Source organism: Salvelinus namaycush, chromosome 19 (genome assembly GCF_016432855.1).
Source record: "Salvelinus namaycush isolate Seneca chromosome 19, SaNama_1.0, whole genome shotgun sequence".
Taxonomy (NCBI): domain Eukaryota; kingdom Metazoa; phylum Chordata; class Actinopteri; order Salmoniformes; family Salmonidae; genus Salvelinus; species Salvelinus namaycush.
This window is the reverse complement of record NC_052325.1, coordinates 42593837-42618444: the sequence shown is the minus strand read 5'-3', so window position 1 is coordinate 42618444 and position 24608 is coordinate 42593837. Positions and strand designations below refer to the sequence as shown.

At 41.6% G+C, this 24608-nt stretch overlaps 1 protein-coding gene across 2 annotated transcripts in view; it reads right to left on the bottom strand.

Moving 5' to 3' along the window:
- Positions 1-2428: 2428 nt before the first annotated feature.
- The window catches only part of LOC120064449 (CCR4-NOT transcription complex subunit 9-like), a 22768-nt gene continuing 588 nt past the window's right edge, over positions 2429-24608 (bottom strand). Inside the window, exons 1-8 of one of the 2 annotated variants that reach the window (XM_039015036.1) lie at positions 24395-24568; positions 23877-24056; positions 22500-22615; positions 22301-22410; positions 22062-22171; positions 21828-21926; positions 10196-10287; positions 2429-3370 (exon numbers count right to left, since the gene is read on the bottom strand). In XM_039015036.1, the coding sequence (XP_038870964.1) occupies positions 3202-3370; positions 10196-10287; positions 21828-21926; positions 22062-22171; positions 22301-22410; positions 22500-22615; positions 23877-23918 (738 nt within the window). In that variant the 5' untranslated portion in view covers positions 23919-24056; positions 24395-24568 and the 3' untranslated portion in view covers positions 2429-3201. Of the gene's footprint in view, positions 3371-10195; positions 10288-21827; positions 21927-22061; positions 22172-22300; positions 22411-22499; positions 22616-23876; positions 24057-24394; positions 24569-24608 lie in introns of those variants that run through there. The other variant, XM_039015034.1, reaches the window with a different exon arrangement.

Below are 24608 nucleotides of genomic sequence, written 5' to 3'. Positions count from 1 at the left end.
CTGTCCCCCCCCTCCACCTCTCCTCCCTTTCCTGCCACACCCTCTTTTTTTCCCTCCCCCCTCGCATCTGATGAGGGCTGTTCATTTTTTCCAAGGCTGCTCTCTTCGCTCTCCTTTACCGTTTTCCGGTATGCTGCCTCTCACTTTAAATGTCTTGCTCTCTCTGTCTCCACACACTCTCTCTTATATATCAGCTGACTCCAGATCTGATTCACTCCTCTCCCTGGTTTAAAGAGCAAACGCCCCTAAAAACCAACTTCACATTTAGAAAACAGCCTGTGGCATTGATATGAGTCAGAAACATGTATTCTATTTTCAAAATTGACTACAAGGTGTAAAAAGGGTAATTTTGGTCATAAAGTCAGTCTCATCCAAAACAAAGTTTTGTGAGACTCGTGGTCGTGACGGCATCACCACGTAAATTAAAGTTGGGTTTGTTTCAATCCTGCCTACATGCTCACAGCAAGTAATCATCAATTCGGAGTGCAGCTGCATGCGAACCGATCGCAATGCCAGTCATAAATTTCAGTTGACCTTGGATGGCTAGTTTGTGACCTTCGGTAAATTACACATGGGACAATATGTTCAAATTCTAATTGCTTCAAATTTCAATGACATAAAAACTTCAAACCAAATATAGAAATTCTAGAAATTCAAATATTGAAAGCATTTCATGAGTAAACTAAAAAGTGTGCAACATGAAAATAGTCTCATTTACATTGTGTAATTTATTGATGGTCCCTAACTAGCACCGGCGATTGGCTATCCAAAGTCAAACCACGGTCGCGCACTAGCCGGCTGAAGCTAATTGGCGAAAGAATTTGTCTAACTCTTCCCACCTTTGAACACATAAAATCAAACCACCTCACGTTTCAATTTATCGTGGCTGCTAGCATTTCTTAATAACCCAAATAGAAAATGAGGCCAAATCAGGAAGTTCAGCCGCCATTTAAAGGGCAGCAACCCAGACAGGCCTTTGTGCTTACCTCAGTCAAGGAGGGGTTAGGTTGCCTGTGCAAGATCAAAATACATGTAGAGAGCTGCATACAGTACTCGAGTTCTCACAAACCCAATCGTTTTCATACATACTGCACTAATCCCATCTGAGTTAATTTACGTCTATTGCACATGCAGCCATGTTTTGCTGAGTTTATTGTCCAATATATTGTCTAATATATTGATAGTTACATTATGTCCCATCCTCTCCAACATCTAAAACTCTCTCTGATGTGTCTGTATTTACCCACTTAGCACTGGTACAATGACTGATACCATATCTGAAAACATGGTAGGAAATGGGACCGGTAGAGTGAGTTACACTAAAGAGAAAGAGAGAGGACCTAATCGAGAAAGCGCCATCCCATTTGGCTGTGTGCCCATGCACTGCAGTCAAGAAACCAGAGTGGTAGAATGAGCCGTGGGAACAGCTTTCACAACATCACATATCACTCTTATGAGAATTCTACCCTCCTGTGGACCAAACCTTGCTCTGGTATCTAACGGAAAACATTAGTTGAAAATCCTGGAGTTTGGGTATAATTTGCAATTGCCCCTTTGCAACTAGAAGATGCAACCCCATTTCACTAGTAGTAGCAGTATTTAAATAATTACTTTGCAATCAGTACAATTTATTTCACATAGTATACCATCTACTTTTGATCATAATACATTTTCAATATCTACAAAATGTCATTCTCATTTTCCTAATGCACACTCACTTGTAACAATAACAAAAATGGAGTGTCCAGATAGGTGGATATAAAAAAACAATTATGGGCACTTTCCCGACAGGAAAGCACATTACAGATTTTAGCAGAGATCCTCTAGGGATCCAGTTTATTTACAAATGGAATCTACCCAATAAACAAAATGAAAATCCCTCCCTTGTATTGTTAATGGTCCTTACGGCAGAAATGGTAGGCTAAAAGCTGTTAAAGGCTAATGTACAAGTGAAGGGAAACCTTTCTTCTCTTCAATAACCTGCTCTCAGATCATTTACAATAACTCGGAAATCACATTTGAAATCTCAATTTCCAAGAGGACAACAATTCAAGAAAGTAAGCGGTTTTTGCTGAGATTGGGGCTTTGTTTTGGAATACGTTACAGTAGATATGTTCAACGTACAGCTCCAAAGGAAAAAGGTAGCTCTCTGTTGATGCAGAGCCACCTTTTGTGGCCCTAAGCAAGATTTGGTTACTTGTTTTCATGTTCCCCTCTAATCACAGAATGAGTTATACCTTGGACACTACGTGGGTGCAATGAAGTATCAGGTAGAACAGAAAACCAGCATGGTCCGGATCTCGTAGGGTAAGAGTTGAATACCCCTGCTCTAGAGCACGGATCAACAAGATTTAACCGTGGGCAGATTTGTCTTGAGTGGATGGTCAGGGGGCCGGAAAATTATTACAAATAATGTGTAGACTGCAAATTGACTGCAAGAAGCACAAACAAATATAATATTTTATTAAAAACCTTGTTTACATTTGTATACCATCACATACAGTATCGCTATTATGCATGGGAATACTTTGGAACAGATTTCCCAATTCACTTAAAGCCGATTTACTGGTGTTTTTATAGTCTTATGTACAACAGTAAAGAAAATGCATTAAAATACACGTTTATTTGGGGGGGTTCTGGGGACCTTAGGGTGCCAAATAAAATCACCCGTGGGCCAAATTCAGGGAACCCTGCTCTAGATGGTTAAAAGAAAACATATATAAATAAAAAATAAAGCACGTAGAAAAAAAGCCTGTAGTGGTTTTGGTTCAGGACAGTACAAAAACAGTGGGAACACCAGGTTAAAACCAGACCAATGTTGATTTCCTTTTTGATGACTTCAATGTTCAACCCTGTTGAAATGTAACACAAACACCTCCATAAGCATTGAGGAAGCATTGTGAGAACGTCTCAGGGAGAATGCCAGGTGAGCGGCAACAACAAGTGAGCAACAGAGTTTATGGTTCTACACAGCATCATCCTCTCCTGGTCTTGCACAGTGCTTAAATTGGACAGGCGCACACCACTACAGAGTACCGGAGCCTATTATTTTCTACTCTTTTGAGTACCGGCACCTCTTATAGAACATTTACTCTTAAATATTAACACTGGTACTTTAAAATTAGTACTAATCATGTTTTTCTTCTGTGGCTCTGCCAGCACGGTACTGTTCCTCAGGTAGTGTCAAAAGGGTTGATGAGGTTACTGTGCGGTCAGGGGGATGCCTCGGCCGTCTGTCACCGGGCCCTCCTGCAGGTTCTTGACCAGCTGGGCCAGCCAGCGCTTGGTGGTGGTGTCGTCCTTTAGCACCTGGGCGAATGTGGCATCCTTCAACTGGTCAGGCAGGCACTGGCGCAGTGCTTCTCGCGCTCTGGGGGTCAGAGGTTAGATGTAATGAGTGAACAGAACACCAAACATTAGGGGCGCGTTCATCAGGAAACAACGTTGGCTAACATTTAGATAGGAATATGCTAGAACAAACACGACTCTGAAGAAGGAATCATGTCGACTCTCTTCATGGCATTCCTGTCTTCAACGCTCAAAAACGTTAGGCTTCTGAACATGACCCTGGACTGCAGTACATTCCACCCCACCCCTGCTCTTGTTCACTCCTCTTCGCGTATCTGAGACAACTGGATAAGTGTAAGAGAGACTGTAGGTCCATATACAGTGGCGAACTGGGACCAGAAAATCGGCCCTGGCATTTGTAACACACCGGCCCATTTTTTCCCCTCAAAGCCCCCCCATCGGCCCATTTATTTCCTTGAGGCTCCCAGTATTCGCCAGATACTTAAAATGTTGCGCAAAAATGTAGATCGGCGCAGTGGGCTAAAAATGGACAAGCCTATTTGCCTGAAATGCCTGATGGCCAGTCCGCCTCTGCCACATCCACCACCCACACTCCTCTATAAGACGAAGGGAGTATCAATTTCCTGTTACAAGGTAGCGCTACAGGCAGCTATGTGATACATTCACCTCAACACTGTAGTTTCATTGCTCACCCCCCCCCCCCCAGACCATATACGTATTTTGCAAAAAGAAACATCCATAACTTATATACAGCGATTAAGATATTCTGAATATGAGATCCATGGTTGCCGTGGCAGCCTTTGTAGTTTACTAACTGCATCTTACAGACTACCCCTCCCCCATGGCAACTTTACAGAAGTTATATCCTCCTCTGTGCAGTCAAACATTTATAAAATTAAGGCCACACTTGCTCCCTATCCCTACTCAAAACCTGCTCATCTAGCCTGCTTATGTTCATCACCACCCTGATCAACAAGTACCTGCTGCAGGGCTGCCAACTTTTGAAGACAGAGTGAGATTTCATATTGTGAATGTCATTTGTTCCCTGTAACCGTGGGGTCTGGGTGTACCCCTGTAAAAAAAAAGTTTAAGCTAATTTCCGGCTATTCTACATATTTTCACATGGCTAACATGCTGACTCAACAGGGGAAGCGTCCACGTACGCCATCATGAGCATGTTGGTTTTGTCCATCCACACCAGACGCGTTCAGGACACGCAGGTTGAAATATCAAAATGAACACTGAACTAACTATATTAATTTGGGGACAGGTCGAAAAGCATTAAACATTCATGGCAATTTAGCAAGCTAGCTTGCTGTTGCTAACTAATTTGTCCTGGGATATAAACTTTGGGTTGTTATTTTACCTGAAATGCACAAGGTCCTGTACTCCGACAATTAATCCACAGATAAAAGGGTAAACCGATTTTGTTTCTAGTAATCTCTCCTCCTTCAGGTCTTCTTCCTCTTCGGACTTTATATGGTGGTTGGCAACCAACTTTAAGGTGCATGACCAACACCAACTGGACCTCAGTTCATCTTTCAATCACCCATGTGGGTATATGCTCCTAAAAAACAAATGAGGAGATGGGAGAGGCGGGACTTGCAGCGCATCAAGCGCCACAAATAGAACCAAGTTCTATTTTAGCTCATGGCTACGCAAATGCTCGTTGACGCGCGCGAGCAGTTTGGATGCAATGATTGAATAACATGTATGTGTACATTTATTGTGTGGTCAGAATTTAAGGCCCATGACCAGAGTGGATTTAAAATTATTTTTTTTATCACAGGTAAGGTGTATTCAGGATTCTTTTAAAGTTGAATAGACAATCAAAACTTGTCGACCTGGTCTGAAGTTACTTAGAAATGATTTGGGCATGAGTATGCTAACATTTAGAGCATTAGAAAATACTAATATTAATGGTTGGTGAGGGTGGCTATTGACTAACCATAGGATGGATTGCAGTCTTTCCTTGTCGATAAGAAACCAACATGTAAATATGTAATTCATTTGGGTGAACTATTCCTTTAAAATAGGACCATAGAAAATCCTGCTTGGAGGTAGCTCTCCAAGAGGTTTGGCCACCTGATCTATGTCTCCCAAATACTGGGGGTTTGAATATGTTCATGTGACATTTGATAAGAATAAATAACCCCACATTCAAGAAAAATGTAATGAATATTTATCTTCAGGTGGTTGAGGCTGATTTGCAAAACCCATCCTCTTACTCTACATACGCATTTATGCCTACCATGTTTGACTAGCAGCACAAAAAAAAATGACAATATAAGTCATGACTTTTAACCAAACTCCCATGACCAATAATTGGCATCTCTAGTATGTACACACAAAAAAAGTATACGTAATGTGGTAGCGACACTGGGAGACACCATCTCCTGTCGTTGTGCGAGGCACTTAACCCCACCACAAAGAAGAATAACTGTTAGTAGGGTTGGGCAATAAGTTAGAAATTTGTTTTTTTAGGGATTATGGGTGATTCACAATATACACATCTCAATTTTAATGTTCTCTAAATAAGCTTTATTGTACAATTAAAAGGTTAAATATACTGTATTTCAAAGAGTCAGCAATAACCTAATGAATTCAGGGCATATATGCCATGAAACAAAATTGTTTACGCTGCTTTTTTGCAATAATTATTGAGCTGGCTTTCAAGTCTATAAAAATGCAGTTTTTTGTAACACATTTTTACCAGAACCATGCATAATGCACATTCACTAATAATTACTAACTTCTTGCAGCAGGCATAATAGAAAATTAACACAGGTCTCAATCGCTCAAGCCCACTTCCTAGTGAGTAGTCAGCTAATCTTCATATTTCAAGTTGAGCCAACTTCAATCTATTTGCTAGCTAACGAGGCAGAACAGTTGAATTGTTATGAACACACCGTTCTGTCCATCTCCAACTGTTTGAACAGCATGCTTGCCTGTCCACTTTGTTCCGATGTTGAAATCAAGTGGTCTACCTAATTTCTCAGAATGAGAACGAGTTGCCAATTCCCTATATACACACACACTTGTTTTTGATGCTTATTGCACATTTATAAAAACAGACTTGACAGCTAGTATAACAGGCTAAAATGCTGTTGGTACTGAAATGCTGCGCGCAATATACTGAGCATTCATTTTCCAGAATCAATGTTCATTGATCCTCTCGTTTTAGTAGTAATTTCCAAACAATCAACCAGTCGACTAAATGGAGTCAGCCCTAATTTTATATACATTACCAGTCCAAAGTTTGGACACACCTACTCATTCAAGGGTTTTTCTTTATTTGTACTATTTTCTACATTGTAGAATAATAGTGAAGACATAAAAACTATGAAATAACACATATGGAGTCACATAGTAACCAAAAAAAAAAGTTAAAACAAATCAAAATATATTTTAGATTCTTCAAAGTACACATCCTTTTCCTTGACAGCTTTGCACACTCTTGGCATTCTCTCAACCAGCTTCACCTGTAAATGCTTTTCCAACAGTCTTGAAGGAGTTCCCACATATGCTGAGCACTTGTTGGCTGCTTTTCCTTCATTCTGCGGTCCAACTCATCCCAAACCATCTCAATTGGGTTGAGGTCGGGTGATTGCGGAGGCCGTGGTCTTGGACCCTTACTAAACCAATCACAAGTTTCAATCTGACGCGGTTCATAGTGTGCTGGCAGGAAATTATGGATCTCCAAGGTGAAGCTGCTACAGTTACATTGCTTGTGATGTAGAATGCACAGTTGAAGTTAATGCGCTGAATTAATGACAAAATATAAGCAGTACTTTTGTTTTCTTCAATGAGTGAGAAATAAAAGGTGTGGCGTGTGGCGCGTGAGCTTGTGAAGAAGGTCAAATGTGTATCTCATGCCCAATGCGTGAGTACGCAGCACTGCTGCTGACCGGAGAGGTACCATCAATCTTCAAAACAGCAGTAGTACTCAAGAAACCCATCCTTGACCAGGACATCCTATCCAGCTACATGCCCATCTCCAACCTCCCCTTCCTATCAACAGTACTGGAGAGTCCAGATCCCAGGAGTCTGCCTTCACATGCGGTATCCCACAGGGGTCAGTGCTGGGGCCTATTCTGTTTATAATTTACATGCTCCCTCTCGGCCAAATCTTCAGAGATTATAACATCAACTTCCACTGCTACGCTAACGGTACCAAAGTTTAAAATAACACCAAACCAGACACCATCTCTGCCCTAGCAAAAGTCAGCAGCTGCCTAGAGGACATCAGGGCATGGATGAATGAGAAAGAACTTCCTCCAGTTGAACAGTAACACGACTAATGCTATGCTTATTCGGACACCCAAGCAGGCCATCCACCTGTCCTCTCCAACCTAGGAGTCAAGTTTGATCATTCGGTGTCCTTCGATGCCCAAATAAAACATTTTTCCATCTTGAAAACATTGCCGGGTTCTTACCATCAATCTCCTAGCCAGATGCAGAGAAACTCATCCACATCTTCTCTCGGATAAACTTCGGCAATGCGCTGTTTGGGGGCCTTCCAGCCAAATCACTACAGAGGCTCCTACAAATCCAGAACAGTACTGCCAGGGTCCAAGAAGTCTGACCACGTCACCCCGATCCTGGCCCAACCCCACTGGCTACCGGTCAACTACAGGATCGACTCATGCTTGATTTTGAAGCCTTGAAAAAATTGAGGCCCACCTACATCGGCAACTTAATCTCAAATCAGCAAGACACCACCCACTCTCCACTCCAGCCATTCCATACTGCTTCAAGTCTCCAAGATACATCTCCAAACTATGCGAGGCTGAGCCTTCTGCTCCCTTGCCCATGGAATGCACTCCCTGACCACCTGAGAGCCACTCCATCACTCTGAACTTTTAAATGGGCGTTAGTCTGTAGAAGTGGATTTCAAAGTCCTAAACCTAATCTAAAATGGATTTAGCACCTAGTCCACTATTGCCATTTCACCTCCCTTGATTTTAAATGTGTTGTTTTTATTTCCTTCAGTCGAGCTTTAAGATAACTCTAATGAAAAGCTCTATACTTATTATGTTAATCTTGCATGAATGATTTCAGACATCAACTCAACGTTTTGAACTAATAATAATAATGCCATTTAGCAGACGCTTTTATCCAAATCGACTTAGAGTAATACATCCATACATTTTACGTATGCGTGGTCCCGGAAATCTAACCCGCTGTTCCGGCATTGCAAGCGCCATGCTCTGCCAACTGAAGAACCTATACATAAACCATTCTTAATGCTCAGAGTGGAAAAATAAGCTCTGACCCAGATAACAGTTCCACCTGTGAGAAGGCCATGAGACCACAATGCACTGAAGCACTGCAGAGTGTCATTAGAAACCTTGACTTTGTGTGGGCAGGAAGCAGGAAACTTCCACTCTGTGCGGGCAGGAAGGTGTGTATATTACTCCTAAACCTGTTTCTGAGAAACACACATCAAAATGAAAACAAAACTGCAAAAGAAATGAAAAATAAAAAGACAAAACATCCTCCCTTGCTGATCTGGCCCTGGAGTTTCTCATAAAGGGCCTTGAGACACCTAGCCTGACGACTCAGACAAAATTCACTACACACTAGTCTGAGACCGCCACAAACGAGTTAAATAATGCCAATGAGGGGCATTGTACAAATCAAAGTCATTAGGTTTTGAATCATCTCTAACCAATCAGAGTATCAAAGCCAATGACGAATTTTCGAACTGACGCTTTACCCACGTAAAAAAGCGAATGTTCTAACAAGCAGCGTCTATCATTTTCATGTTGAAAAGGCACTATATGCTATGTGGAAATAGCTTGGTAATGGCTTGACTTCTAGAATAGGCTCTTTGAGGAAAATGTCTTAAGTAAGAATCTGTCATTTACAACTTTATTATTGAATAAAAAATGAATACACACTAGTAGTTTTTGTTTGCTGGAAAATACATGTTTTCCTTGAGGCCCCCAGTATTAGCCAGATAATGATCAGTTTGCAAAAAATTAAATAAACAATTAAACACAGGACACTGAAAAAAATGCCCATCTGACTTTTGTCCGAAATGCAAGATGGCTAGTCGGCCCCTGTTGGTATAGTTCCATCACATTGGTTTCACGTTTTCCAGTCCTAGCATACAGTGCATTCGGAAAGTATTCAGAGCCCTTGACTTTTTCCACATTTACTTACGTTACAGCCTTGTTCTAACATTGATGAGATTTTTTTTTAAACGATTTAATCAAATCTAAAAACGCTGCTTACTTTTTCATTATGGGGTATTGTGTATAGATTGATGAGGATTTTTATTTAATCAATTTTAGAATAAGGCTGTAATGTAACAAAAAGTGGAAAAATGGAAGGGGTCTGAATACTTTCGGAATGCACTGCATCTCTGACTCTGACAGTGACCTCCTGGCTTAAATTATTCATGCCACAGCTCCTCTTGGTGGACATGAAGAGACAGTGCACCAACAAAGAAATCAAGTGAAGCTTCCCCTTTCTAATATCTCATATATTAAGATTCTGCACATTTTAGACAAGATCATTATAAGAAAGTACTAAGACATAACGGCATCATACATGCTTATAACAAGTCTTACAGTGCATTATAACTGCATCATAATGCATAAGCCTATACCTGCTGGTGTTAAAGACATGCTCTGGGACTTTGACGACTAGTATGTATTCCAGTCAATGAGCTTCAGCCCCTCACCATTTGAGTGACAGCTAGCAAGATGCACACAGCAGAGCGAGAGAGAGCAATGACATGGTGCACATATGTGATGTGGTAAGCAATTTTCAGGGACACATTTTTGGCTAGTGAGTGCTACTTTCAGAACTACTGGCTAAAAAGTTTACAAAAAGGTACCAGAGAATCTCTTTAAAGTGCTGTTAACACTAAATTTACCTTGGATTATCAGAGAGGCGAAGGTAGCAGCGTACCACATGTTTCAGCAGACGTGCAGATGGTTCCTTCGAAAGCTGCAGCACCATTTTCCCCTGAAAATAAAGAGTATCAACATGTTTGGGGTAAAAAAAAACAAAAAAAACACACAATAGTATAGTGCCTTCAGAAACTTTTCACACATTTTGTTGCGTTACAGCCTGGAATTTAAAATTCATTAAATTGAGATTGTGTCACTGGCCTACACACAATACCCAATAATGCCAAAGTGGAATTATGTTTTCAGACATTTTTACAAATTAATAAATATTTAAGAGTCAAGTATTCAAGCCCTTTGTTATGGCAAGCCTAAATACATGGAACAAATACAAACAAGTGTTTGTCCCATGTTTCATGAGCTGAAATAAAATCTCAGAAATGTTCAATACGCACAAAAAGCGTATTTATCTCAAATTTTGGGTGCAAATTTGCATGTCTCCTTTGCCAAGATATGCCACAACTGTCAGGTGGATGGATTATCTAACAGCGGATTAAACAGCACGATCATTAGACAGGTGCACCTTGTGATGAGGACAACAAAAGGCCACTCTAAAATGTGCAGTTTGTCAAACACAATGCCACAGATGTATCAAGTTTTGAGGGAGCTGTTTAAAGATAATTAAATGTTCCTTTCTCTACCATAACCTCCAATGTCGTTTTAGAGGCTGTTTCCAAACGGCCTCACAACAACAGACCACGTGTATGGCGTTGTGTGGGCAAGCGGTTTGCTGATGTCAACATTGTGAACAGAGTGCCCCATGGTGGCGGTGGGCTTATGGTATGGGCAGGCATAAGCTACGGACAACGAACACAATTGCATTTTATCAATGGCAATTTGAATGCAGAGATACCGTGACGAGATCCTGAGGCCCATCGGGACGGCAGGTAGCCTAGTGGTTAGAGCATTGGGCCAATAACCGAAAGGTTGCTGGATAGAATCAAATCAAAGTTTATTTTTCACGTGCGTCGAATACAACAGGTGTAGACCTTACCGTGAAATGCTTACTTACAGGCTCTAACCAACAGTGCAAAAAAGGTATTTTGGTGAACAATAGGTAAGTAAAGAAATAAAAACAGTAAAAAGACAGTGAAAAATAACAGTAGCGAGGCTATATACAGTAGCTAGGCTATAACAGTAGCGAGGCTACATACAGGTACCGGTTAGTCAGGCTGATTGAGGTAGTATGCACATGCAGATATGGTTAAAGTGACTATGCATATATGATAAACAGAGAGTAGCAGTAGCGTAAAAGAGAGGTTGGCGGGTGGTGGGACACAATGCAGATAGCCCGGTTAGCCAATGTGCAGGGGCACTGGTTGGTTGGTCCAATTGAGGTAGTATGTACATGAATATATAGTTAAAGTGACTATGCATATATGATAAACAGAGAGTAGCAGCAACGTAAAAGAGGGGTTGGGGGGGAGGCACACAACGCAATGTAAAAATCTGTCGTTCTGCCCCTGAACAAGGCAGTTAACCCACTGTTTCCCGGTAGGCCGTCATTGTAAATAAGAATGTGATCTTAGCTGACTTGCCTAGTTAAATAAAGGTTACATTTAAAATAAAACAAAATGTATCAGCCGCCATCACCTCATGTTTCATGATAATGCACAGCCCCATGTCGCAAGGCTCTGTACACAATTCCTGGAAGCTAAAAAATTACCCAGTTCTTCCATGGCCTGCATACTCACCAGACATGTCAATCATTCATCATGTTTCAGATGCAGCTTGTTCCAGTTCCCGCCAATATCCAACAACTGGGACAACATTCCACAGGCCACAATCAACAGCCTGATCAAATCTATGCGAAGGAGACACACTAGTATATGGACACCCCTTCAAATTAGTAGCTTTAGCTATTTCAGCCACAACTGTTGCTGACAGGTGTATAAAAATCGAGCACACAGCCATGTAATCTCCATAGACAAACATTGGCAGTATAATGGCCTAACTGAAGAGCTCAGTTTTTATTTATTTCACCAGGTAGGCTAGTTAAGAACAAGTTCTCATTTACAAATGCGACAAAGCAAAGCGACACAAACAACAACACAGATTTACACATGGAATAAACAAACGTACAGTCAATAACACAATAGAGAAAAATACTATATACAGTGTGTGCAAATGAGGTGAGATAAGGGAGGTAAGGCAATAAATAGGCCATAGTGGTGAAATAATTACAATTTAGCAATTAAACACTGGAGTGATAGATGTGCAGAAGATGAATGTGTAAGTAGAGATACTGGGGTGCAAAAAAATAACAGTATAGGGATGAGGTAGTTGGATGGGCTATGGACAGGTGCAGTGATCTGTGAGCTGCTCTGACAGCTGGTGCTTAAAGTTAGTGAGGGCGATATGAGTCTCCAGCTTCAGTGATTTTTGCAGTTCGTTCCAGTCATTGGCAGCAGAGAACTGGAAGGAAAGGTGGCCAAAGGAGGAATTGGCTTTGGGGGTGACCAGTGAAATATACCTGGGTAGGTGCTGCTATGGTGACCAGTGAGCTGAGATAAGGCGGGGCTTTACCTAGCAAAGACTTATAGATGACCTGGAGCCAGTGGGTTTGGCGACGAATATGTAGCGAGGGCCAGCCAACGAGAGCATACAGGTCGCAGTGGTGGGTAGTATATGGGGCTTTAGTGACAAAATGGATGGCACTGTGATAGACTGCATCCAGTTTGTTTAGTAGAGCGTTGGAGGCTATTTTGTAAATGACATCGCTCAAGTCAAGGATCGGTAGGATAGTCAGTTTTACGAGGGTATGTTTGGCAGCATGAGTGAAGGATGCTTTGTTGCGAAATAGGAAGCCGATTCTAGATTTAATGTTGGATTGGTTAATGTGCTTAATGTGAGTCTGGAAGGAGACTTTAGTCTAACCAGACACCTAGGTATTTGTAGTTGTCCACATATTCTAAGTCAGAACCGTCCAGAGTAGTGATGCTGGACAAGCAGGCAGGTGCAGGCAGCGATCGGTTGAAGAGCATGCATTTAGATTTACTTGTATTTAAGAGCAGTTGGAGACCACGGAAGGAGAGTTGTATGACATTGAAGCTTGTTTGGAGGTTTGTTAACACAGTGTCCAAAGAAGGGCCAGAAGTATACAGAATGGTGTCATCTGCGTGGAGGGGGGGATCAGAGAATCACCAGCAGCAAGAGCGACATCATTGATGTATACAGAGAAGAAAGTCGGCCCGAGAACTGAACCCTGTGGCACCCCCATAGAGACTGCCAGAGGTCCGGACAACAGGCCCTCCGATTTGACACACTGAACTCTGTCGGAGAAGTAGTTGGTGAACCAGGCGAGGCAGTCATTTTAGAAAACAAGGCTGTTGAGTCTGCCGATAAGAATGTGGTGATTGACAGAGTCGAAAGTCTTGGCCAGAGCGATGAATACAGCTGTACAGTACTGTCTCTTATCGATGGCGGTTATGATATCGTTTAGGACCTTGAGCATGGCTGAGGTGCACCCATGACCAGCTCGGAAACCAGAATTGCATTGCATAGTAGGTACGGTGGGATTCGAAATGGTCGGTGATCTGTTTGTTAACTTGGCTTTCGAAGACCTTAGAAAAACAGGGTAGGATAGATATAGGTCTGTAGCAGTTTGGGTCTAGAATGTCTCACCCTCTTAAGAGGGGGATGACCGCGGCAGCTTTCCAATCATTGGGGATCTCAGACGATACGAAAGAGAGATTGAACAGGCTAGTAATAGGGGTTGCAACAATTTCGGCTGATAATTTTAGAAAGAGAGGGTCCAGATTGTCTAGCCCTGCTGATTTGTAGGGGTCCAGATTTTGCAGCTCTTTCAGAACATCAGCTATCTGGATTTGGGTGAGGGAGAAATGAGGGAGGCTTAAGTTGCTGTGGGGGGTGTAGGGCTGTTGACCAGGGTAGGGGTGGCCAGGTGGAAAGCATGGCCTGCCATAGAAAAAATGCTTATTGAAATTCTCAATTATTGTGGATTTATCGGTGGTGACAGTGTTTCCTAGCCTCAGTGCAGTGGGCAGCTGGGAGGAAGTGCTCTTACTCTCCATGGACTTTACAGTGTCGCAGAACTTTTTGGAGTTCGTGCTGCAGGATGCAAATCTCTGTTTGAAAAAGCTAGCCTTAGCTTTCATAACTGCCTGTGTATATTGGTTCCTAACTTCCAAGATACCCGGTCCAGGTCGATTAGAAAGGCCTGCTCGCTGAAGTGTTTTAGGGAGCGTTTGACAGTAATTTGTGTGAGATTGAGGGCATCAAACTTAGATTGTAGGATGGCCGGGGTGTTAAGCATGTCCCAGTTTAGCTCACCTAACAGCATGAGCTCTGAAGATAGATGGGAGGTAATCAATTCACATATGGTGTCCAGGGCACAGCTGGGGGCAGAAGGTGGTTTATAGCAAGCGGCAACGGTGAGAGACTTGTTTCTGGAAAGGTGGATTTTTAAAAGTAGAAGCTCAAATGGTTTGGGCACAGACCTGGATAGTAAGACACAACTCTGCAGGCTCTCTCTGCAGAATATTGCAATCCCGCCCCCTTTGGCAGTTCTATCTTGTCATAAAATGTTATAGTTAGGGATGTACATTTCTGGGTTTTTGGTGGCCTTCCTAAGCCAGGACTCAGACAGCTAGGACATCCGGGTTGGCAGAGTGTGCTAAAGCAGTGAATAAAACAAACTTAGGGAGGAGGCTTCTAATGTTAACATACATGAAACCAAGGCTTTTACGGTTACAGAAGTCAACAAATGATAGGGCCTGGGGAATGGGAGTGGAGCTAGGTACTGCAGGGCCTGGATTAACCTCTACATCACCAGAGGAGGAGTAAGATAAAGGTACAGCTATAAGAACTGGTCGTCTAGTACGTTCGGGACAGAGAGTAAAAGGAGCAGGTTTCTGGGTGCGGTAGAATAGATTCAATGCATAATGTACAGACAAAGGCATGGTAGGATGTGAATACAGTTGAGGTAAACCTAGGCATTGAGCGACGATGAGAGGTATTGTCTCTAGAGACATCAATTAAACCAGGTGAGGTCACTGCATGTTTGGGAGGTGGGACAAGAGGGTTAGCTGAGGCATATTGAGCAGGGCTGGAGGCTCTACAGTGAAATAAGACAATCACTAACCAAAACAGCAATGGACAAGGCATATTGACATTAGGGAGAAGCATGAGTAGTCGAGTGACTTCCAATGTGGCACGTCATAGGATGCCACCTTTCCAACAAGTCAGTTTGTCAAATGTCTACCCTGCTAGAGCTGCCCTGGTCAACTGTAAGTGTTATTGTGAAGTGGAAACGTCTAAAGGGTTGCAACACTTACTACCGACTTCCAAACTGCCTCTCGAAGCAATGTCAGCACAAGAACTGTTCGTTGGGAGCTTCACGAAATAGGTTTCCATGGCCGAGCAGCCGCATACAAGCCTAAGATCACCATGTGCAATGTCAAGCTTCGGCTGGAGTGGTGTAAAGCTCGCCGCCATTGGACTCTGGGGCAGTGGAAACGTGTTCTCTGGAATTAAATCACGCTTCACCATCTGAGTATGGTGGATTCCAGGAGAACGCTACCTGCCCGAATGCATAGCGCCCACAGTAAAGTTTGGTGGAGGAGGAATAATGGTCTGGGGCTGATGCACATGGCAATATCTTTGGTTTGTCTCTATGACATTCAGAACCATGGCTATGCCCTAAAGTAGAGGAGTCAAAAAAAATTGTATTTGCTTGGGAAGTAATCTTATACAATGTGTGAACATATATCTAATCACTTTCTGTAAAACAGAATGTATAATTAAATTATAGGTTCAAAAATTATTCCAGTGTTTCCCAACCTAGGGATACGTGGGCAGTCCCAGAGGGTACATGGGAAGATTTTCAAAAATGTGAAAGAATAGGCAGGAAAACATTTACTGGGGTCACTGGTGTGAAATATCCAGTTATTATATATTTGAAAAGGACAACTTTTTTTCACTTTAGTTTCTGCGTGTGCACATTTCTCTGGCTAATGGGCCTCTGCTCTCCAGTTGGATCTGTTTGATCCTATGCTCGCGCCAAGTGCACGTGATCCATTGCTTATCCTCGCATAAACTATGATTGATAAGACAGCAGCTGATGCACTTTAGACTGTACCATTATCAAATAACACGGTGTGCCGTAGGATCGATGACATTGGCATTGATATTGTTGATCAATTAGTGATTTAAAAAATTATAATAATTCCGGTACATTTTCTCTGCGGTTGAACAAATCGACTGATGTCAGTGGGGAAGCCCAATTGATTGTGTGTTAAATCAACATTTAACCCATTTTAAATTCAGGTTGTAACACAACAACAAAAAGTCAACTGGTGTGAATACTTTCTGAAGGCACTGTATCATTTGAGGGCAGCCTGCCTGCAGAGTGCTCGTTGCTAACCTGGTAGCTGTTATTCCTTACAAATATTGTAGTAAGTTCACCAGAATATGTTACAGATCTTCATCCCGTAATATTGAAGACAGTACAATGTTACGGCTGCATATCTTTACACATAGTCCGTAGCCACCCAAACTTGGCCCATTTGAAATATGAAAAAGTATCAAATCAGCAGGTAGCCAGGGTTGGGTAGGTTACTTTCTAAATGTAATCCGTTAGTTACTAGTTACCTGTCCAAAATTGTAATCATAAACTTAACATTTGCATTACACAAACTCAGTAATGTAATCTGACTACATTCAGTTAATTTGAGATTACTTTTTCCTTAAGAGGCATTAGAAGAAGACAAATGCGTGTTACCAATTGAACGACATCTATTGCAGGACAAATCAATGTTAAAGTTTACTTTATGGGTTGGCTATGTAGGCTTCTTCTAACCCATTGCTTTCTACTACATAGAATAAGATTAAATTATATCTTTACATTAATATATAAGTCCAAATGTATGTAGCAACTACAGATTGCCCCTTTAACTTTTTATGGCTGCAGGGGCAGTATTGAGTAGCTCTGTTTAAGGTGCCCATTTCAAACGGCCTCGTACTCAATTCTTGCTCGTACAATATGCATATTATTGTTATTATTGGATAGAAAACACTCTCTAGTTTCTATAGCCGTTTGAATTATGTCTCTGAGTGGAACAGAACTCATTCTACAGCACTTTTCCTGATATGGAGTGAGATTTCAGAAATGTTGGCCTCTGGTCCCAGGTCAGTTTTAAAGTCCCTGTAAATCCTATGAGGATACAAACACTGCCCACGCCTTCCTCTAGATGTCAGTAAGAGGTGACAATTTGAATGGAGTCAATTGCGCAATCAGGGCCTGTATAAAAAGCCAAAGACCGGATGTACCGTTCTTTTCCTGCTGCGCCTGACGCACGATGGACGTTGGACCTGCTCTCTTTCCAAGCTTGGGTTTAGCCAGTAATATTTCGCCGGTCATGTTTTTACTCGTTATAGGTGTTAAAGACATCATAAGGTAGTTAATTTAAACCGTTTTATAGCAATTTATATCCGTTTAGTGCGATTTTGAGGCAATTCTTAGTGATGCACTTTGAAGCTTTGGGCACGTTTCCAGTACCGGTCGAACGTTAGTGGGCATTTCGACGGACAAGAGGACATCTTTCGACCAAAAGAAGATTAGACCCAAGAAAGGATACATTGCCCAAGATTCTGATGGAAGATCACCTCATAGTAAGAAATATTTAAGATGATAAATCGTTGTTCTGTCGAAAAATTTTAAACGCATATTCCGCCATTTTCTTTGGTATAGCTTCGCTTGGCGAACCCTGTATTGCACAGTAAGGATAATTTTAGAAATGTAATTCAGCGATTGCATTAAGAACTAATTTGTCTTTCGATAGCTGTCCAACTTATATTTTTTTAGTCAAGTTTATGAATAGTTAATCATGAGACAAGATCACTGTCAAATATGGCGCCCGACATTTTCAGGCTAGTTTTGCTAGTTTTGTCATTGTATAACCACGGTTTTTTGTGGCTAAATATGCACATTTTCGAACAAACTCTATATGTATGTTGTAATATGATGTTACAGGAGTGTCATCGGAAGAATTCTGAGAAGGTTAGTGAAAAAATTAATATATTTTGGCGATGATTACGTTATCGCTCTCTTTGGCTAGAATCAATGCTCTGGTAACGTTTGCACATGTGGTATGCTAATATAACGATTTATTGTGTTTTCGCTGTAAAACACTTAGAACATCTGAAATATTGTCTGAATTCACAAGATCTGTGTCTTTCCATTGCTGTGAGCTGTGTATTTTTAAGAAATGTTTTATGATTAGTAATTAGGTAATACACGTTGCTCAGTGTATTTATTCTAGTCGAGTTGTGATGGTGGGTGCAATTGTAAACTATGATTTATACCTGAAATATGCACATTTTTCTAACAAAACCTATCCTATACAATAAATATGTTATCAGACTGTCATCTGATGAGGTTTTTTCTTGGTTAGTGGCTATCAATATCTTTATTTGGCCGAATTGGTGATAGCTACTGGTGGAGAGAAAAAATGGTGGACAAAGAAAAATGGTGTCTTTTGCTAACGTGGTTAGCTAATAGATTTACATATTTTGTCTTCCCTGTAAAACATTTTAAAAATCTGAAATGGTGGCTTTATTCACAAGATCTGTATCTTTCATTTGGTGTCTTGGACTTGTGATTTAATGATATTTAGATGCTACTATTTAATTGTGACGCTATGCTAGCGATGCTAATCAGTGTGGGGGGGGTGGGGGATGTTGTCATAGGTGTACCGACCTCGGGCTTGCAGCCATAAGAGGTTTTAAGTCTATCAAAACTGTGTGTGTTTGAGCATGTGTCCATTAGGCCTCGATTTATTTTTTGTATCAGCATGAATTAGATTGAGCAATAAAAGACCCGCTTTTATTCCATAGGCTGGGATCTGTACTATGCACCTGTTGCAAGAGTGCATTTTTCACTGGCTGTCCACTGGTATCAAAAATAATGATTGATAGGCAGCTTAAACTTCTTGAATTCAACCATTATTAGGTTCAAATACACATTTAGATTTGTGAACAGCCATCCACGACAACCACAATCCATAAGGTGCAAATAGCTAAATGAGAGAGCAGCAGGGTGATTCACATCAATGCGCTACGTACAGTTAAAGTCGGAAGTTTACATACACTTAGGTTTGAGTCATTAAAACTCGTTTTTCAACCACTCCACAAATTTCTTGTTAACAAACTACAGGTTTGGCAAGTCGGTTAGAACATCTACATTGTGCATGACAAGTCATTTTTCCAACAATTGTTTACAGACAGATTATTTCACTTATAATTCACTGTATCACAATTCCAGTGGGTCAGAAGTTTACATACACTAAGTTGACTGTGCCTTTAAACAGCTTGGATCATTCCAGAAAATGATATCATGGCTCATGAAGCTTCTGATAGGCTAATTGACATAATTTGAGTCAATTGGAGGTGTACCTGTGGATGTATTTCAAGGCCTACCTTCAACCTCAGTGCCTCTTTGCTTCACATCATGGGAAAAAAAATCTAAAGAAATCAGCCAAGACCGCAGTAAAAAAAAAAATGTAGACCTCTACAAGTCTGGTTCATCCTTGGGAGCAATTTCCAAACACCTGAAGGTACCACGTTCATCTGTACAAACAATAGTACGCAAGTATAAACACCATGGTACCACGCAGCGGTCATAACGCTCAGGAAGGAGAAGTGTTCTGTCTCCTAGAGATGAACGTACTTTGGTGCGACAAGGGCAACTCAATCCCAGAACAACAGCAAAGGACCTTGTGAAGATGCTGGAGGAAACAGGTACAAAAGTATCTATATCCACAGTAAAATGAGTCCTACATCGACATAACCTGAAACGCCGTTCAGCAAGGAAGCCACTGCTCCAAAACCGCCATAAAAAAGCCAGACTACGGTTTGCAACTGCACATGGGGACAAAGATCGCACATTTTTGGAGAAATGTCCTCTGGTCTGATGAAACAAAAATAGAACTGTTTGGCCATAATGACCATCGTTATGTTTGGAGGAAAAAGGGGGATCCTAACTGACCCAAGACAGGACATTTTTACTAGGATTAAATGTCAGGAATTGTGAAAAACTGAGTTTAAATGTATTTGGCTAAGGTGTATGTAAACTTCAACTGTAGATATCAATAAGTGATATCCGTATTGCCGTAGACTACACCACTGCTGGCATCCTTACGGCCAAGCGTTTTATTCATTTTGGATGCCGACAGAAGTCGCACCATTGGAAGACATAGCTTGGACTGTAACCCACAAAAGTATATTCCTGCTCTTTTTGCACGATCCATCAAAGAGATCCAACGAGAGTCCAACGAGAGCGGATGCAAATTCATTGCTTTAACTAATTATAATCAAAGTTAAGAAAATGTTGAGCAATGTAATAAAATAATGACTTTTCAAATAAGTTACGTTACACGTTATGTTGGCTGACAATTTGCTAACTACGCTATCCTTACGAACCGCATAGCATTACAGCAGTATGTACCAGAATGTTACCTAACGTTAGTTGGCTACTAATAAATCGAACTTGCCAGGCAGTATATTAACTATCTGCTAACTAACTACCCAACGTTTATTGACTCAATTATTCACATAATTCTTAGCTAAGTGGTATAGTCGTTGTGCGTTTCAATGGAAATTGTTAATTCCGGATAGCTACTCTGATTCCAGAGCACTTGTGCAGAATAACTGATGAATTTACAAAACGCTCAACACTGTTGAATATGGCCAGTGTCAGTAAACGTTGGCCAAAAAAAAGCATAATTAAATTGTTGCTAGCAGCACAGTTAGTCACCAACGCTCTGGATAACAAACAGCCTAACCAGCTCTGCTAGGGTGAGTAAAATGTTGAGTGAGGTGTTCTCTCATTTGTGTCTGGAAGTAGCTAGCAAGCTAGCCAACATTAGCCAGTTAGCTTGGGTGCTTGAATGCCGTTGTGAGGTCTACTCCTCGGCCAGAGCGTCAAGTGTGCGCTCTGAACACTCCGAGAGCGAAACGCTCTGAATTTACAAACGGACAATCTGACACCGCTTCTGGATTTACGAATGCCCAGAGTGCACCCTGGCACTCCAGATTGAATTTACGAACACACCCGAAATCGTAAAATATTTAGCTAGTAATTTGTTATGCTAACAAGCTAGCAAGAGGTTGCATAGCAACAGCGTCAACTTCCAGTAGGCAGGCGAAGCTCTTATGCTCAACTGAAACGATACCGTTCGTTTACAGTATACTAAAATGAACGAATAGTATGTAGTATGTTAGTATGGGTATTCAAACACAGCTAAGTTCTTTCTGGTCACTAATCTGGATATGCACGTGTCTCTTTGCACGCCATTGCTAATGATTGGTAATTGGTCAACAATTAAGACGCTGAACTTTTTGGTTCTGATGCATGGATGACAATTTAAAGACGACTTGCGGGCAGTGGGTTCAGAAGAACTAACATTTTGTGGGAAATTATATCACCACAGAAAAGGGCACTTTGGAGACTGGGAAGGCAAATGGGCAGGTGCTCTGCACAGGTAAAGCCCCATTTGTTCACGTGCCTGGTTTTACTGCTGAACAACCCACCCGTATATACAGCTGAGCTAAACATTCCTCTGAAAACATGATACTTACAAGAATCATTGCCACGTGAGAGAAGCGTTCATACGTCTGGCATATGTACGCCAGCCCGGTGTCGTCCAGCAGAATTTTTTGGAGTATGAAAGTAGCAACCTGACATTGAGGAGAAAGCAGATGAAGTCATTAATAAAGGTTATCCATTTCCTTTTGTTTATTTGCACGTTGTTTATATGCACGTAACATAATGTGTGTGTAAGCAATATGGCAGAAGCTGGATAGATTAGCTACCGTTTTGGAGAGCTCGCTGCCTGACTCCATGATGCGCAGGCATAGAGGGATGATCTCTGTGGTGAGCAGGAAATTGATCACCTCCTGTTCATCTGTTTTGACCAGAGCACCTGCAGGCACACAAACAGCAAACTACAGTTGGAGGCATTCATGTGTTTTTAATGAGCCAGAGAATTGCGGCATGAACAATCAGGTGCATTGGAATCAGGCAGACAAATGCAGGTAGAAAAGGATGTTACCTATGACTCCTAAGCTGGTGAGGCGCAGGTACTCAAATGGGCGTGTCTTGCTCACAGTATGCAGGAAGGGGTAGAGGAAGAGAGGAATGTGTGCTGCCAAAAATGCAGACCTGGAGGAGGTGGTTACATTTTGAATGTGTAAGATAGTGACACATATAAAACAATCATTTACATATTGAAAAGAAAGATGGTGCATTACCGAGTCTCTGGATGGGAGGCGACACACTGTAAGAGCGCGAGGGCGTTGCATACTCTGTTGGATTGGTGGGCTGTCAGAGTTGGTGGGTTTATGGAGGGGTAGATGTTCACAATTTCCTGAAAGAAACAGAATGCAAATAAATTAGAATGTGAAGCAGTATCGTCCTCTTAAAGAGATTCTACGGTACTTTTGTATACTTTTTAGCCGGTAAATCTGAAAGTAGTGCTCACGAGCCAAAAGTAGTCCCTGAAAATTGCTACTACGTCACATGTCCAGATACGGTATGTGCACCACGTCACTGCTCTCTATCTCGCTCTGCTGTGTGTGCGGATCTTCCTTGCTGCCACTCAAATAGCAAGAGGCTGAATCCCATTGGCTAGAACCTGAATTGATAGGGGATGGCCCACATGGGGGGAAAATGTTGCAGTAAAGCTTCCAAACAAACTTAGTTTCTAACTAGTGATTTCATGGCTAATTGAGGTAAGACCGTAATTTTGCTCATAGATTATGCTTGTATGAACTACACATCGCCACATCCAGCCCAATGCTGGAGGTTTAAAAAAAGACTTGGTAGTCGCCAAAGGTAAAAAGCATGTCTTTAAGGAGGCACTGTAGGTAGGTACCTTCATGCAACAACATTTTACATTTACATTTTAGTCGTTTAGCAGATGCTCTTATCCAGAGAGACTTACAGTAGTGAGTGCATACATTTTCATATTTTTTTTCATACTGGTCCCTATAAGAATATTTTAAGATAAATAAACAACGCAGAGGACTAGAGGTCATTGGGGAAATAACAATCAATGGAAATAGTTGTTTTTCAGTTCAACATCTGTTTAGAATCTGTGTAGGGGTTTCGGTCTTGGACTCATAGCGACATGTGGCAAGTTCTCATTGGTCCGAATTGTCTATACATTGAGCCTAAAACGAGATACTTGGTATTTGGTCATTGGCCCAATTTTACTGTAAGTCATTCTAATTGGTCAACCACAGGCTAGGGTTGGGTTATAAACTACATCTGGTCTCTTTGTTCAGTAGAGAAAACACGGAGGACAGGGAAGAATGACCATCTACTTTCCAGCATAACAACTATGATTTGTTCTCTTTGAATAAATATATTTTCCTCCCTCTGATTTGCATTGGGGTCTGTGTTATTGAAGAATAACATCAACTGCTAACATCCCCTGTGGGAATCGTACCCACAACCCTCTACCAACTGAGCTGCCACAATGACTAAGACACACAGACATAGGGGAAGGCCACCTAAAACAATGCACATGTATTTTTCCTCTTATGAAAGTGCATTACAGATTGGCTTGAATCGGCTCAGTAATGTGAAATAGGTATTACAGTAAGTGAAGATAATATATTTAGTACCTGCAGGAGGGCAGCAATGGTTCCACAAGAGTGCCATAGCATGGGTGCCAGGTCAGGGACAGACTCCCTCTTCTTGCTGAGCTCCAGAAGGGCATTCTCCCTGGTCTCGGGGCTAGACAGCTCGTTGATCCACTGGTAGATCTTCTCCCGATCCACCTGAACCAGGGCTGTGGTTGCAGCCTGTGAGAAAAGGGCAGGGGGTGAACCAACCTCAGACATGACATCTGAGCATGTAATACAATTCCAACGAATGCTCTCACTTTCTAGGATCATCCATCAGATAAATCAAGGTCACTAACGTTAGTTACTAACTTAACTAGTTAATTTTTCAATGCACTCACTAACTGCAATCACGTGTTTGGGCGGGTGGGTATAATTTGTGCAACGTTTCAAAAGGAATCTGTTCCAAAAACTTAGTAAATAATAAAGTTGCCAACAAACAACGCATACAAAGTTGTATAGCGGCAGAATAAGATACCGGGTAGGGAGTGGGCCATTTCATAAAGTTTTTCACTCACCACGTTTATTCCGAAAAATGTCTGTCCTCACTCTGGTAGCCTATGGACAAACATTATGAATAAGCTACGTGTTGAGTTGATGCCTATTCGGCAGCTAGTTAGCTAGGTGAATTGATCATACTACTTTGTATGCGTTGTTTTTTGGCAACCTTGTAACGTTACTTTACGAAGTTTCTGGAACAGATTCCCGTTGGAACGTTCCACAAATTATACC